This window comes from Ammospiza nelsoni, chromosome 1, assembly GCF_027579445.1.
Source record: "Ammospiza nelsoni isolate bAmmNel1 chromosome 1, bAmmNel1.pri, whole genome shotgun sequence".
NCBI classification, from domain to species: Eukaryota; Metazoa; Chordata; class Aves; order Passeriformes; family Passerellidae; genus Ammospiza; species Ammospiza nelsoni.
Window position 1 is genome coordinate 116494698 of NC_080633.1, and position 18326 is coordinate 116513023.

Here is an 18326-nt window from a genome sequence, read left to right on the forward strand (position 1 = left end):
AAATTAGCTCCTGGTAACACTTTCATTATTACAAGTCCCCCTACGTAGTCATTTTCATCCTCCTCCTTTAAGACCTTTCTTATTCAATTTAGGATTCATTTGTCTTTGAATATGGTGAATTAAATTTTGCTAGCTTTTAAATAAAGTAAGTGGTTTTCTCTCCTACAGTATAGTACTTGACAGATAGGAGGGACTGATATTGTGAACATCTACTTGCACTGTTAGGAGTAAACTACCTTCTCAGCTAATTAGTGACTGCAAAGCACTTCAAGACACAAGAAAGGTGCTTCAGAAGAGCAGAGTGCTATTGGCATTATTTTTCAAATGCTGTCAGTTGTACAAAAGATAACTTTTAACAAGTTATTTTACATTGTATACTTTCTGTCAGGTAACTTAAACTGCAGATAAGGATAACCAGATAAGGACCAAGCCTATTCCACTAAACAGTTTTTATGCTCCCACATAAGAAAAGGGAGCATCATAAAATTAATTAAAATGAGATTCCACACTTGAGTATTAAGGCATGTCTTAGAAACTAAAGCTTATTTACTGAGTTAATCTCTGAAATTCTTTATGTGTGAATGAAAGTAATCTTAAAGTGTATTAGAAGGAAGTTGCATCTCCAAATAAAAAAGCATTGCATTCTCAACTGTGGCCTGATCCTGTAAATACACTACAAGCAGGCCTTTTTTTGGTTAATGGACCAGAATATCTAGTTTAAAATTTTTTTTCAGTTTAGTTCATTTTTGTAAGGATGAAGTTAAGGTACCTATAACCCAATATTGTTACTGTCTGGAAGCAGAATTTGAAAGATGTGATAGGAAGTTGTTTAATCTTGTTTCATTTTGTTACCCATTAGGTATGTCATGTCACACTTTAGCAACTAGGCTACTTCCTTCATTAACTCAATTAGCAAAAGTACACATTATCAAAGTTACTTTCAGGCACTGTAACCTCCCCTATAACTCAGGAATTTGGTAAAAATATTGTATAATGCAGCCATGTGCAGCACATTAATTAAATCCGTTGAATCTAGTTCAATAATTTGGCCCTAGTTTCAGTCTCTGTTTAGCAACACCATGGATCCACAACCTGAGGAGAGGGGGGATGTTGCAGATGCTACATCCTGTCTGCTACACTCCCATTCCAGCAGAGGGCTTCAGTGATTAACAGTGAGGTACACACTTACAGACATATAGGTGTTCATATATATGTGTATAGTGTGTCCAGGTATAGATATGTATGTGTGCATGTACTCTGAGCACTGCAGTCCAACTCTGGGTCAGGGCAGGCACACAGAGTGCCCATCATGACCTATAACATCTCCTTCCACTTTTTTATGTCCCTGCATGTTGGTTGAAAGAGGCATTTTGGATACATCCTGATAATATGTAAGATAAAGTGAAATTTCATTCATTGTGGGGATTTTGTAGCTGAAAGATATGCACAGGCACACCTTAGAGGTGTTCCTCTTTCCATAATGCTTCCTGCTGCCACTCTGTAACTTAAGTCCTTTTTTCTGACTGCATCCATCCATGATATGCACAGAAAATGACTTAAGGAAATTCATTTTCATATCTTTAGTGTACAAATACAGAGGCATCAGCATGTACAATGTGCCAAAAGTGCAGTTCAAGGTGTGTGAGTGAGGCTACAAAGATCCTGGGTCACCTGCATGTGCCTGAAGTGCAGCATCACAGGAGCAGTGGAGGTTAAAGATTTTACACACTGCCCACAGGCAATCCCAACGTGGAATTTACATAGAACAGGCTTTGTACAAATGAAGAGGAGGTGGAAGGGGGAACAGAGGGGCAAACATCCATCTAAAATGAATCTTTATGTTATTAAAAGGACTAGGGAAGAGTAGACGTCTTTACACTTTTAGCATTTCTTAATTGCCTTGTGAAAGAAGAAGGGATAAAAATAACAAAATAGTTATTTTTCACTTCTGATTTTTTCTTCAAATCTCAAAACACAACCATGTAGAATATTTTTCTTCCATTCCTCATGTAAAAAGTCACTGGTAAACTCAAACAATGATACTTAAAACTCTGTAAAAATCACAAAAACAGATAAAAACCCCCTGAGATTATTAATTGGACCATTTAAATTCCTTCAACTTGGAAAGTCAAGAATGGGCTTTTCACCTCAAAATGAAGAAAAAAAAATTGCTAAACATCTATGACTCTATATATAAGTTTTAAGGAGAAGAATTCACACTCTAGCAGGTGACACAGATGAGTTTCCAGCGTGCACGTGGCATCCAGAGTTAAGACAGAACATTCTGTAAAGGGGCTGCTTTTGTCCACACACCTTTCTAGTACTGAACAAAACAGGATGAGATGGTGAATGCAGCTCAAATCCACGAGGGATGTGCAGTCTTCTCAGCTGCTTTTGAGTTTCAAGGAATGCAAATTCATGCATTTAAATGTTGAAACAGGTGGAAATAGAGGCTACTCCACCTGATGCACAAAGCCCTCTCTTTCATCTGCACTGTGGGCTTCTCCTTCCTTTTTGTCTTCATAGAAGCATGTTCACAGTTTTTGAGAAAGACATTTCACTTCTATTCCATTTCCAGGACTTAAGATCACTAAGATTTTTTTTGCCAAAGTGTGAGTCTTCAGAAACATTTCATTATCATGCTGTTCTCGACAACTACATGCAATGTTAAAAGCAGCAGATTAAAGTCAACAATCTCTGCTGCTGAAGCCCCTGATTTTCTGACATTTTCTGAGAGTTATGTTTCCTCTATTTGCATACTCTATTATCTGTTTTGTTTGACACTTGCAGCTATGATGCTGCTTATGCATTAATCACTCCTGTGAGTACTTCACATGTGAGGTGTTGTATAATCTACCACCCACAACTGAAGTCTTTCTCTCTGCACCACATTGATCTGGTCTTAGCCTGCGTCTATCTGGTTAAAGTCCAAGTAAAAAATTAATACAACTAAACTTATTTTTCTTACTTTTTATATGTAGCAAAATAGATTCCTATCAGACAATGGGTAACCACTGTGAAAAAGGTCACCAAAGTATTTTCTATAGAAGGATGTTTTCAAAAATAAGATAGATGACACCTTGTTATTTCTTCTCTAAATTATACTGAAGTTGTTTTCTGACTTGAGTTTGTGAAATATGTGAGCCCCATGGATTCTCAAAAACCACACTCAAATAAGCAGGATGCTGTGTTTCCCAACTGACAGTAAATCAACAGCTTCATTTTCAATTTTAAAAATGAGACCTGAAATTATTCTAAAAAGAGTCCAGGTCATTGGTGTACAAATATTTTCCTACAGTAATGTGCAAATATTTACTTGATCTATCTTTGAGGCAAGCCCTTAGTACTTAGAGACTGAGAGCACAACCCATACTGAAGAGTCAGAAAAAAATGCTCCACAAATACTTTCACAGGAATTCTTGTCCTAGCTGACCTGAAGAAGGTGGGGTCCATCAGTGGCCTGCATCCACAGAGTGCTCTCTTTTACTCTGCTGATGTTCTCTTGGGAGGCAAAAGCTGCAGAGGTGCTGCCAGCTGAGGTGGTGCCAGCAATGTTGCCCCTTCTGCGAATGCACGGACCGATGTTTTTTGCTGAGAAGGCCCCAGGGACAAGGTGAGCCATGGGAAGGTTCTGGTCCTGCTGCTGCAGTGTGAGGTCTGTAAGTCCAGTCCCAGATAGAGGACATCTTTTTTGAGAGTTATCCCACTTGAATTTAATCATGAGGCACAGAGAATCAGCCGCCTGCCACGGTACACTATAGCTAAATGGCATATCTCTATCACAGCTCAAAATGCATGCTTTGTTTCACTCTGATTTTATACAGCTGTAATTTCTGACATCAAAAGTTTCTTGTAGCACAGTAAAGAGCCTTGTAGTAGCAGATATGCAATATTCAGGTATTTATGAAACCTTGATAAAATAACATCTTAATCAGCTCCTGTACATATCCTTTGTGTTGTCTGATGACAAAAGAGTAGAGCAGACATCAGAAGAAAGGAAAGATAAAAATTATGTCTCAGAGTCCTTGATGGAATAAGTAGTCATAATTCTAGTAGAGACAATAAGGTTATGCTGATGGACATGAGCTGATCAGGGTGTTTGACAAAACATACATTAACTATTGTAACCTTTTTCCATGCAAGGCTTATTTCAGTAAAAAAAAAACCAAAAAAACAAAAAAAACCTACTCAGAAAACATGGTGGGTTTTATTTTTTGTCATTTTGTTGTTGTTGTTGTCGTTTTGGTTTTTTTGCTTCTTTTTCTTAGGGAAAAGAAGAATACAAAGTTGCTTAATAAGAAAAAAAACAAGCAACTTTAACACAAGATGTTCTATGACCTTAGCTTTAGGATTTGGTGGTTCTGATGGCAATAACTCACTGCAATAAAATTTGGGGTAGCAGCAGGTCTGTGTAGCATAACAGTAAATTTTGATGTAAACTGAAAACCAGAGACTGGTAATGAGGCACAAATGGGAAGTATTCACCAGAGACAAAATGAATCTGCTACCACTGGCATGTAATACAAGCTAGAAAAAAGTATCCAAACATGATTCAAATCTCAACACTTAGGTTAGGAGACACAAATCTCTCTCTTTTTTTTTTTTTTGTTATGAAAGTCATTCATCTTGTTTATCAGAAATAATGAATTTCTGTTTGACTCAGTAGTTTCCACTGACACTTAAAGGTGCAAGAAAAAAGAATCAGCTGTATAGGTCAGCCTCAAGATGAGTCATGAACACTGAATTTAAACTAACATGCATGAAACCAGTAAAACAAAATCTCTTAAATGCATCCCAGATACAACAACAGTCTCCTTTATTGCATTTATTAGCAACTGTACTGTGAATAAGGAATACTAACTTCATTCTACCTGAGATTAAAAATGGCAAAAAATAAAAAATAGATGTCTGCTTTCTTCCTTGTTATACAATGCCACATTTTGTTTAAGATATTAATCTCTCATGGGTTGCATAACTAAAAATATAATTCATGAAAAAGTATAATGTAATTACTCAGGCTTTGATGAATTGGGGCATAATATTAAATAATTATTCATTGCCTTTATTCTTCTGTCTAAGTGTGAAAAAAAGCAGCTTTTTATTGCTTTTTTTTTATATAAGGACATAGGCCTTTGTGACATGCATTTTATTTTAAACTAATGCTTCTATTATTCCACATTTGAATAATTATAGCTGACATCATCTACTCTTCCGTGACCTAGAAGATCTTTAGCTCTAGCACACTGTTACATATTTTATGCATTACACGAAATAAAACACCTCAAGATTTCAAAAATATTTATTTTAAAAACAACATTGAAATTGTCTGTAATCACATTTTCTGCTCTGCTTTGAAAGCAGCATTATTCAATATGCCAGTGGTCTTTTCCATAAGAGCAACATATTAGAAATTCATGCTGCTCTAATATATCTGAATTCCTTGATGTACTGCACTCCCTATAGACCTAAAGAAACATTTTTGCTTCAGTTTCATATGTCCTGCACATTACCTACTGATGTGGTGGTTGTCAAAACAGTTGTACAGTAGCCTTTGAATTCAAAGTGTGCCTTGACTGCATAATAAAAATGACAATAAACCTAAGTATATACATTATGCTGGCTTTTGTTGCCAGCACAAGTAGAGCATTTGGGAAATCAAACCTCTGATTTTATTGTCTTTTAACATATTTTTCACTTTAAACTTAAAACCCAGAAAATTGAAGCATTTCAAGAAATTTAAATCTTCTATTTATTTCTTGTAAATTTTCTGTGGTATACCATCATGAGCAACATGTTCAAAAAGATCAGCACAAGATTACAAATGAAAGCATTCCAAAAATAGGTTGGGGTTTTTTTCCAACTATGTAAAAACAGCACTGCAGTTTTTAACTCTGGTTTCTTGCAGAAAAACCAACTATCTATAGGATACACTAAAGAAGCTAGAATGTCTATAATTTTATTGATACATAGAAAAACCCATTTTATAGAACACATCTAAAACATCCAAATTCTCACACAACATGCAGTTTTTGCAAATTTTAGAAGGGTAATTCTTGTGGTCCTTGAAAATATCCTTTGGGATATTTCAGGAAAACTCACATCAACAGAAAAAGGCTGGCAGGTCAAGCCCCAGCTGGGATCTAACCAAACCCACAGAGTCTTCAACTGGTAGGAAACCAGAAAGGGATCCCTATTCCATTATATAGAAGCAAACATGTTAACAGGATCATAAGTACATTTTCATTAAAAAACACTTCTATCTATATCAAATTGCATCCAATTAAGAAGCAGGAATAGAAGTCATATCCATTTTGAAGGAGGATTTTAAGGGCTCCCATGATGGGGCTGGACTGTGGGTTAATACCACCCTGACTCACATTCTGCACAAATTCTGTAGATTTCTGAAGCCCTGATATCCAGACATAATGAGCCCCTAAAGAAATCTGTATGTGACAGCATGGTAGAAATTAACATGCATGTGCATGTGTATATTCTGTATGTCAGCTAAGAATGCAGAAATACACAAACATAGAAGTAAATATGTGAACTGACAGCAGAATAATGAGAAGGAAAAATTTTAGTGGTTTTGTTGTTTGATTTCTTTTTTTAAATAGTTGGCATGCAGTATGAAAGTCCAATCAATCAAAAAAACTTCAAAGAAGATTAATTCCAAATTTAAGACACTGTCAATGGCAATGAGAAATTTTCATCTCCCAGCACTGCAAAAAAATTTTTAGAAAGAATTCCCACAGTGTAAGATTCTGTAAGAAGCCAATCCCTAGTATGAATTCACTGAGCTGGTAGTGGGCTCTTATTGTGTGTATTTAAGCACTTCTGCAGAGGAGAATTCTTAGAGAGATTGGGGTAAATCCTGCCATCCTTACTGAAAGGGATTCTATCTGCAGCTTGGAGGGAGTACTGCACAGTATGAAATAGGGACTTCTGATGGGGGGAGATTTGAAGGGGTTTTAGGAAGGGTACATCCTCAGTTTTCAATCTGTCCAAAATCACAGAAATCCTCATGTGAAAACACCTGGTAGTTGAGATGGAAGAAAAACACTATACTTAGTGTATGAACTATTTTCTAACTGTTTCTGAGCTCACTGATATTGCTTTCTCACATTTGGCTAGCATTAAGTAATGTTTTGTCTATAAGAACACAAACTGAAAAACTCACTAGTTCTAACACAGATAAAATAGAAGGTATTATTGCTAAAATACCAACACAGGTTAAAAACTAGCTAAAAAGAAGGATGTTTAAATAAAATAAAATAACCAAATTCTATTAGAGGCACATTGCAATGCAGCTGAATTTGTCCCAACATAAGTAAAATTTGCTGAAGATATGAAATTAATTAGGGACAGAGAACAGCCAACAGATTTGCTTCCAAGAATATTTTTTCTAAAAATACCCATTAGTGCCCTGAAAAATGAAGTGAGACACATGTTTTCCAAGTACACTAAACAGTACTTGATATACCAGAAATTATGTGGAACCAAGGGTTTAGATAGATTGGAGAAACTTATAAATTATGTTCTATATGAGGCAATATAGGAGTGATTTAGACAAGAACTTGCTAAATGGATCAGAGTTTGATGAGATAGTAAAAAGGAAACTTGGAGATGAGTAATACCACAAGAAAAGAGTCATATTGAAAAAAAAAGTTAAATGTTCTGGATTATAAAGATTCAAAACTAAGTAAAGAATGTTAACTCTACAAAATCCCCTGTTTTTCTTCATCAATGCTAAGCCAAAAGAACAATGGGGTCATTCTATTAACTGAAGAAGTCACTGAATTCACTGAAGAGTTAAATTACTTCCCTCAAGTTAATTTCTCTCAAGTTATCAAATTCAAATCAGAGGAGCAATACTGCCAAACAGCATTTGAGCTGTATGAAATGGAGGTGTTAACATTGTACCAGTTTGTACTGACACGAGCTGTAGCTTCACCCCCTGCACAGACAAGACAGCTGGAGTTCAAACTATTGCTAGGTAAGAGGTGCTCCTGTGCAAAAAGGGCATGCAAGTTAGGGTAACAGCTGACTTTGCACATGACACTCCAAGGATCATGCTTTATTTATTGAACAAATCCTCAGACATTATTGTCAAAATTCAGCACATATTTTCTTGACATCTGATTTTTCATCTCTTCCGATCTTCACTAAGTTCCAACGGCAAAATTGCCTCGCTATATTATTCAACTTTTTTGTATTTTCCCTCAATGCGATTATTCACTGCGATGATCTACAGACTCTCAAGGCCCTTTGTTCAGACCTTGTTGCAAAAGGTTAATGTGAAACATCACAGCTTAAAAGAATGCATAGTTCTGAGCCATAACCATGGCTCAAAAGAGGTCAATTCAATGAAATACTGCCTGTCTTGACTAGAGTGTCAAGCATTTCTCTTACTTTTCCAAGTCCTTTCATAGCTCTGATTCTCAGAACCCCACACTAGATTTCACTCAAGCTCTTTAATGCATGCCATCAGCTTTGCAGACAAGCAAGGAAAATATAGGCTCTTTCCATAGAGCATATTTCTATTTCTCTATATAAATCTGCCTCTCCTCCACTCCTCCCATTATTGAACATAACCCTGGGGTCAGATTCTGACCTCAAATACGAAGTGTGCAACATCCTATTAAATCAATAACAACTGTGCAACATATAAGAAGCCAATACTTGTGCCCCTATGCTTTTTTGGATATCCTCAGAGGGAATGCAGAGCTCCTCAAAATCAAGGAAGCTTTATTTTAATTAAGTTGCAACGAAGCAATGTGACAAAGCAGATTTTTGTTGTAAACCAAGTCTTTTCCAGCCACCATCGCCCCTGGGTCTGAGCCCCAGAGGGGCTGATGGGAGCTGAACCTGGATCCCTGACCACCCAAACATCCACGTGTTGTGTCAGCTCTCGGGCTCCCAGGACTGATTTGTGTTTTTCAGATAATGTGGTGGGGAGCTAGCAAGCTGGAAAGCCTAAACAGCCTCAGTCACTAAGTGCAGAACTTTTGGTGAGAAGCCCAGACCCTTTATCTCTACGAACAATAGATTCTTATCTTTGGCTGTTGGGATCTGCAGCTCCTGGGCAGCCCATTTAGCCCACCTAGTGCTTGAAGTGCCGTGGGATACACACAATGTCAGGCTCCAACCTCTTTCATGGGATTTTTAACTCTTTGGGTTAAAATTGTGTATCAATGTGAAATAATCTTGTCTGGAGCTTCTATGCAAGAAGTATACTAATGAATTGGAGAGCCCACTTGAAAATGTAACATGTACAGTAGCTCTGCAGTTGTTGCAAGCAATTTAACATTCAAATAAGTGATTTATAGTATCAGGCTTCACAAGATTATGACCATAATGACTATCTGACAGACTTTATAAGCAAGTTGTCCAGTCATTTCAATTGGATTCTGGCTGGCTAAGGACTGGGAACTGTAAAAAGGCTGTAAGATTTGGCCTAGAATCAGAAATAACATTTGCTGTTTTCCAAACGTGCGGTAAACAAGAAAGGAGATATTAAATTTTTGTACATCTCTCAGCACATGCAAATGAGAATGGTAAGAGCCTCATCAGACAAATACAGAACAACAGCCATCTGGATCCAAACCCTGCTCCAGCAGAAGTCAGAACCTTCAGCCTCTTTCTGTCATTATTTACATCCCTGTAAAGGATAACCTTCTGCCCAAGGTGGTGGAAGGTATCACTCTGGCTTTGAGGAACTCGGCTGAAAATTCCCCTTCACCTCAGCCAGGCAGAGGATTTGACACAGGGAATGCAATGTAACACCCAGAGTCAGGCCAGGACACTCCAAAATTTGAGATTTGAGTGGGGCAGGTGTTGGCCCCCTTGAAGGATTTCAAACAGATCTGTATTTCCATGATTTTTCACTTGAAACAGAACAGAAGGGAAAGAAGAAAAGTGCTTACCACAGAGAGGGAATTGGAAAGCAGTGTCCCGTCTTGGCCAAGCATGTTGGAAACTGTAATTTCAGGTAGATCCATGTTTTGAGGGTGGAAGGGAAGGAGGCCATTGTGGTTCATGGGATGACACAGAGAGTGGTACCCGGACTCTATCTCATTCAAGTGCACCAGGGAGTGGTCAGGCAATGATGGAGGAGTTATAGGAGGTATGTTAAAATCTTCACTTTCGAGACTTGGGCCAGGAAAAGACTGGAAAAAAAGAAACAAACCAACAAACAGCAATTGCTATGAATATCATATGAGCACTGATCAATAATAAAATAAAAAAAAAAAGAGCCAAACTCACATACTTCTAAACACAATCTACAATTTAATAAAGAATATTTTCAAGACCTATATATTATACAAGTGAAGTCTCACCATTATGTATGGAGGAAAAAATGCCTCTAAGGCATAAGAATCTATGATAATTTTCCCTTAGAAATATTTTTTAAAAGAAGGTGAACTCACATAGATTTCAAGGGTCCTATTAAAATTTTCTGAGAGTGTTCATCTAGCTGAATACCTTTTTCATGGGAATTGTGGAAAAGGGAATGCAATTTATAAAATTAATATCGGCACAAAATCGTTCATTTTACTTCCTGCTACTCAGACCAAGAATTACATACTGAAGAAAGATACGACTTTTATACATATGGGAGTGCCATGCATTTACTCAGCTAGAAAGAAAAAGAAACAGTACATACTCAGTATGAGTATGCTTTGTATTTATAAAAATGCATTTGAAGTTTTTTAAAACATCATTTGTTTTTCTTTCTTAATCTATAACCCGAATTATACATACATTTTGTCAGTTATCTGAATTAGTAACTACACCAAACAACTGTTAGTCTTTTGTTGCCTGCTGCCATTGTCATCCAATTCAATCTGATCCAAGGAAAAGCCACAGGCAAAGTCAGAGTAATGCACCAAGGTGGATAATTGCTATCATTTATCTACAGGTTTTGTACAGCAGGTAGGCTCATTTGTGGGATAGGGTGGGTATATGCACATTTCTAAAAAGGAAAAGGTGAGCATAATAAAGGGTTAAAGAGATCAGCTGCAATGGCTCAGCCTGAAAGCCTGCTCTGCTTTTCTGAGAACAGCCAACTCCTTTGCAAAGTGATCAGTCTTTGCACATCCCATGCCCACAGTCAGGAGATTTATAGCACAGTGACTACTCCCACCCTTCCTGCCCCTCTTCAGCACAGCAGTCCTGCTCCGAGTGCTGCTTTTGTTAATTCTGGAAATGCAAGGATTCAAAATACATTCTGCTTCTGAAAAGTAACACCAGAAAGGATGAGCATGAGGGCACAATTTCAAAGAGCAGCTATTGGAAGAAAATGTTTTCCCCAATATGAGTTTCCAAATGGAGGATAATACAGTGTATGAATTCATGCAGAAGGACAAGGGGAGAATCAATGGCCAATTATAACAAAGGGATTTTTCATTAGTCATCATAGTAATAATGTCCTCCTGATGCCTGAGGTTACTCTCCTCTGTACAAGCATGTATAAACTTCAATCAGACCAAAACCAAACCATATTAAATGTCTTCAGTGAGCTGGTGAACACAGATAAACCTCCTCTAATGCACATTGCCATGGTTTTGGCTACTTTGTTTTTTTCCCAAAAAGGTTTTAATCTCTTTACCAAATAGTATAAAATAGAAGAGGAAGTCTAGATTGGAAAGACCAAAGTAAAATCCCCAAAAATGAAAACAACAGAACAGGGTTTGACAGTGATATCATCACTATTATGTGTGAGGACTTTGACTCTATCCATGTATTACAGCTGTGTTTCACCCTCAGCACAGGAGTTTGCTCTCCCTCTGCCTCTGCTTTCCTCTTAATGGCAAGCTGGTGCAAGTCTACTGACCTCTGTAAGTTGCATTTGCCCCCACTTCTACAAGCCATGATGCAGCCATTTCTCCAAGGAGAAATACAGTAAAATAGACCCTCAATAAATGGAGAGAAGGCTTAAACATGGTAAAGAGAACACCACATTTACTCAATAGCAATGTATAAATTTTGCAAATTTTGTAAATTTTATTTTACCAAATAAAAGTATTAGGGACAATGCATACACTAGCTAGTTCCTAATTACTATTATATAAAATCCATGATGAAGGGAAAGGTGTCTAAAGTGAGTTTAAGACCTAATACCACAATAACTAAACAGCAAAGAAGAGAAATGAAGGAAGGGATAACATCCATAATGCTCTCCTGGACCAGTGCTTTCCCTGCAGGTACACTTAGATTTGGTAACTGTAATCCTGGTGAGCTTGGATCCATGTAGCCTACAGCTTCCAGGAGGGATTCATTAGCTGTGAAAAGAGGACATTTATGTTCAACAGTGTCTTTTCTAATGTCCCAAAAGACTAAAGGCCTCAAAAGAGTTTTCTCTCCCCTGATTTTGCAGGTAGAAAGTATTAACATCTATTTTCTCTCTCTTGCACTGTCCTGTGAGACTTCAGTTTGCTTCTAAAAGCAAATATTCCTAAATCAAATATTGACAGGATATTGGAGGCACTTAGCATATCTGCTTATTTTTACACCTCTTTTTGCATGTCACATATGGATGGACCAGGCCTTACTTTTGATTTTTTGTGTTTCAAATGTTTCTTTAACCAGTAATACTTCAAAAATGGTGGAATCAATTAACTGCCAGTAGGACACTAATTTTGCTTATTAAGAAGGAAGTATAAAGCACTAGCAGCTCCACAATCCAAGGTGTGTCATGTACAGGTATATAATAATGTTATATATAATATATGGATTAAGAATTTTAAATAAATTCTTGTTCTCTGATTAATTACCAAAAAAACCACACAATGGTTGCTGCTTGTGAACCATTTAAGAGTGTATTTGATCCCACATCACCTACAATATCACTATTCACTACACCTAAAAGTAGGATTAGAATAGCAAAAGCTGTAATGACACACCAAATAATATATAATTCAAATTAAGTATCTCCTATGTTTCTCTATTTTTAATTTTTTCTTAAGACAAGCTATAGTACTATTTCAGTAAAGCTAGGCAGAATCAAAGTTTATGCTAATGCTATGGACAGAAATTCAAAATCATTTGCAGAGCACCCTACTGACCTTACATTTTCAGCCAATTTGATATTTCCATGCTCAGTATTGTGTGCATGTAATGCATATAGACATAACTTCCTCAGGGAAGTTACTTCAACAGTGATTTGCTGGTATGCATTTGTCTCGTCCAGGAGCTTGGTTCAGATGCTTGTAATGACTTAGCACACTGGCATATGAACCCCAAAATTCCTAGATATATCTGCAGCAAACCCAACATATCCCAGGAACAAGGCTGTTGCAACTGTGCCTGGAGGAAAGGCACGAGGAATGGGACATGTGCTTGTCCTGTGAATAGCAGCTACAAGCTTCAAGCATTCACTCCTACTTTCCTGCCACCTCTCTCCTTGCCATTGGAAAACCTATTTTAGTAACCATCTGGGGTCCCCTTGATGCAACTGATCCACTGCTGGCAATGGGCTCTCCTGGAATGTTGTATTGTCACCTTCTTCTGTAAAGAGAAACTTTAGGGAAATTTACCAAAAAGGCAGTCTCAAGCTTAACCCTGCAGCAAGAACTCCCACTCCCAGACCAGCTATCATCCTGCCCCAGCCTCTGGGCTTCCTTAGAGCACCATTTCTTCCAACACAAGCTGTTTATCTGAAATTTCTAATTAAAGCAGTTATCTAGCATCCAGAGCATCAGGGAAGGCTGTACCCCCTGTACCCAACCACAAGTCATAAGTATAGCTCCTATGTATTCATAATAAAGTGTGGCCCGTACTTTCACTTCTGCTAGGTTTTTCTTGGGGATGGGGAAAGTTAGGGTCTTTCCCTTCCACTCCAAGGCTTTTTCCTTCATGGCTGGTTTTCCTATCAGCAGGACTTGCTCTGTTCAGAGAGACATGGAATAGCTCCTTTTTATTCTACCAGTCACAGAAACATCAGCAAGATCACCTTTTCACTTTTGAATAACAGAAAAAAAACAAACCCAAAACTCCCAAACAAACAAGCAAACAAAAGTAGCAGAAATTCTTTATTTTCTTTACCACTTTTCCACTAGGAACTTTGCTGGTGGTTTCACTTTCAAGACTATAGTAGAGAAAGAGGTGTTAATCAGCTCTTCAGTTTAGGGGAGTTTCCTAGGCCTTTATTGCATTCCAGAGAAAAAACCCTCTGCAAATTAACACCATTAAACCAATTGCACAGCACTTAACAGATACAGGCTTAAATTTTTCTTTATTCTAAAGAGCATTTTATTATAAACAGATTTCAGTCTAGTTCAGATGGAATCTACACAGTGGGAACCTCAGAACTGATTATCCTTACATTTGAGCTACCTTCTAACAATGTTAAGGATGATTTTTGAATTAAGAATGTCTTCCCAAATTTAGAGGACTATATTTTATGTTTCTGGCTAAATATTTGTGACATTTCTGCTTGAAATTATGTAAACTCCATAAAACAGATGATTGATATGCCCACTCTGAGATGAGGAGCCTTATCTATATGCTACCTTGGCATATCATTTTATGAGAAAAGCTTGCCAGAATAAAAATGATATGAACACTGAAACCTGACTCACTGTCCAACACAAACCCAAGCTTTTGTTTCTGAAAAAGACCCCATTGGTCCTGTAAAATTTACTTTTTAAGCCAATTAGCCTGGTCAAATCCAGCAACAAGCTATGGAAGGAGGGGAAAAACTGGGACACTGAGAGGAAGCGTATGTCAGGAATCAGTTCTTTACTTTGGCAACACATAACTCAAATTATGGCTATGCATCCAGCTGTGCTGATAACACAGATACAAAAAAAAATCTAGTATTTACTTTTGAGGTTACTCATTAGGAAAAAAAGGGAAATGCTGGCAGGAGATACAAATACAGCCCCTTTCCTTAAGTACTCTACAGTGAAAACTGCATATTGGCCAGCAAAACTGACTTATGTTTCAAAATAATTTCAATAGAACTTTAAGAAGTGATCAAAGAAGGAAAATCAAAGGAGAAGGCTCAAACAGACTGACCACAGGAAGCGGCAAGCTTTCAAACATCCAGTGTAAATCCCTCTGGAAAGAGCAGTAATGTTCATATATGACAGCCCAGAAGACAACATTCCCTAAGCAAGTCTGCTCAGTGGTTGCATCAGTCATCATGCATTTACTCAACAGAATCTCATATTAGCAACAGTTCCTTAAAAATTGGGAATTTGCCTATAGATATTTAATTTAAATGATATGAATGGTTCTGCCAACTATGTAGAGCGTGTCTTAATTTTTCATTTGCACCAAGGCTTCTGCGTCTGAACTGTGGAAAGATGCCAGTTTTTGAAAGATACATGCTTCAGGCTGTCTCCTCTTCTATTATTGAACACGTTGTTACATAACTGAAATACTTATGAATCGAGAGTAATGTAAAAACAATGAGCTCATTAGAAGGGGAAAAACAGCCACGTACCTTATACAAATTTGAGTTAGGATAATATATTTGACAGTGGATACTTCCAGGAGTTTTAATAGGACCAACCTTATCTCTAATTTCTAAATGGAAGACCTTCAGAAGCAAGTGTTTTTTAGCTGCTTTTGTCTCTGCATGAACAAGGCTTGATAGCTTGAGACTATAATGCATTACTGTGGAAACCTTCGGTCTGTTACATAAATCATCTTAACACTCAGCAAGAATTGTCCAACAGTGCCATTGATATGTTCAAGTCAATGATCCTGAAAACAATTTTTTTTGTGTTTCTTCATATGGTAGACAACAGCAATAAATCATATTCATTTAAAAACACACAATATACTAATTTATCAAGCCACAGCTATCAAAAATGTATTACAGGGGAAGGTATAACTTTTTTGTATTGTGTTAATCAATTTCTCTAATTTGCATTAGTTAAAGGCCAAAGCCCCAGGCAAAACATTAATTTTCCTGTACCAGATGAATTCTGTTTTCAAGAAAGAGAATGTGCTGACAATTATATTATTAATTTTAAACAATCATAATTTTCAAGGTGTACATAACTATGTAAAACAACAAACTGTTTTTAAGATTTCACTCTTGAGTCTTTTCATTAATTTCATTAATTGTATGCCTCTAGTGTAGCAGTTTGTTGGGAAATATGTTTTCAATGGAGGCTTTAAATTGAAACACAGTTTAAAGATGACAATAAGTAGGAGCACAAATATTATAAGAGGCTAAAGGATCTGGGGCCTGCAAACACCAATAACGTTATTGGAGCAGTTAAACTTCCCTTCAGACAAGAACACAGCGGTGCACTTTTTGCTATTTAGAACTTTTGAATAAAATTTAAAGAAAAGAACAAGTCTTTTATGAACTACTGACCAACTGACCAAAGCAGTTCCTCAAGAATATACAAGAGGTTTAGGCACAAATGGAGCATCCTTAGCACCCAAAGTGGAGTCTTGTCCCTTTAACCTGTGACAATCTTTCACCTTCCTTAGCATGTCCCCAGTGGGGATCCAAGTGCGGTCACTGTCCAACACCCTTGTCACCCCTCTCTCCTGAAAAGAAAGGTATTTTCTCTCCCACAATGTCTACTACTACTACAACTACTACACTACCACTACTATCAATATTATTCTTGTTATTATTTTTGTTTTTATTAATTCTATTACTACTATACTTCTACTACTACTACTACTACTATTACTTCTACTGCATTTTAATGAAAGCTAAAATTTTTAAGGTAACGGTCCTATTTGAAAACTTTGGTCTGTACTACAATACAGGCAGCATCATGTATGGTATAATCTTGAACTCAGCACTACAAGACATACTTCCATAAATCAGTTACTACGTGCACTAAATATTCTTTGTCAACTAGAGATAAAAAGCATATTGGATATAAAAACTTTTTAGAGATTCTGTCTGCAAAACATACCTAAATTATGCTCAGTACAAAGCTCTGGGTAATAAAACTAGCAATATACATATTTAATAAGCAGAATTGAACTGAAAAAAAAATAGAAGTCACATCTTCAGAAATTGTGCTGCCTGAAAATATAGATGATACACCACATTTAACCTGTCAGAAGCCTCATTAGCATCATAGCATAGACTCTAAACCAGCAATCAAGACAGTGTGCTCTTCACATGTTTACATTTTTAAACACTCTTAAAATAGCAGTAGTACAGATTTACATTTAAGTATATTTGTTTAGGGGGCATATATTCTGTCTAAATTTCCATATCCCTTCTGAGATAGACACCAAAAGATGAAACAATATTGTACTCAGGGCACACAATGATGAAGGACAAAGGATCCTTTTATTTTTTTGTTCATGATTTTTTTCTCCTACTTTCTCTTTTCTTTCCTTAGAAAAGCTCAGAAACAATGGCTTGCTTCTCACTATTCAAAAGGAGAATGGGTCCTACCTGTGCTACACTTCTCCTGAATGACTGATGAAATAGCCAGAAAAAAAATCTGATTTAATGTAAAATGTCACCACTTGAGAAAAGGAGGATCAAAACAGAGGCATGGCTATTCTTTGTGATTATGATGTAACTTTTGTTTAGTCCTGTGCCAATCACAGGAAAAGCTGAAAGATGAGGCAGATCAAAGCTCCCAATTCCTACCAGTGGTCCCCCTGGCTTTCACACCTGGATTTTGGACCTAGCGCTTATCAGTAAAAAGGCCAAGGAAGTGCTCGGTATATGAACCAGTACAGATCATTTAAGCAAGTAAAAGTGGCAGGATCTGGCCCTCTTTTAATAAAGTGTCATGTAAGCTTGGGACTGCTGGGACCCCAGTAATAAGTTCAATCCTACTGATGCCATACAAACTATCAGCAGCATAGTACCTATTAAGACATTTTTATAAACTGCAAGAAATATGCAAGCTATTACAAGATATAATTCTGAAAAACAGACTTCCATGTAAGAAGCCAATTTAAGAGGAAAACAACATAAACAATAGTAACTTGCATGCTCAAGTGAAGCATCTTTTTAATTTTGAGTAATGAAGATGTCAAGCCAAATGCTAGAGTAGTTTAACTTAATTAGGTGGCCTATTTTTCCAGGCAGCCTTTCATTTCCCATTGAAAACTCAGCTTGTATGTGAGGCAACAAGAGCAATTTTGTCTGTAATGAATACCTCTGGGACTCCACGGAGTGATCATTTGAATGTTACATTGAAGACTGGTTTGAGTAACTAGTTAGGGCTTGTTGAGATGCCAGATTTTGTAAAACTAACTAGATTAATCAAAGACTGGCATCTTATCGGTTTATTCGGTCAGGGGTCAGCAGGTCAAACTGACTCCACTGTGGCAGCCTTTGCCAAAAGGGACAGTATAATAGTAATTGGTCTAATTTGTAG

At 37.0% G+C, this 18326-nt stretch overlaps 1 protein-coding gene across 2 annotated transcripts in view; it reads right to left on the reverse strand.

The window, feature by feature from the left end:
- TOX (thymocyte selection associated high mobility group box) overlaps window positions 1–18326 on the reverse strand; it is a 218237-nt gene that overhangs the window by 78413 nt on the left and 121498 nt on the right. For both annotated transcript variants that reach the window (XM_059488752.1, XM_059488743.1), the window contains exon 3: window positions 9924–10166. In XM_059488752.1, coding sequence (XP_059344735.1) covers window positions 9924–10166 — 243 coding nt within the window. The remainder of the gene's footprint in view (window positions 1–9923; window positions 10167–18326) is intronic.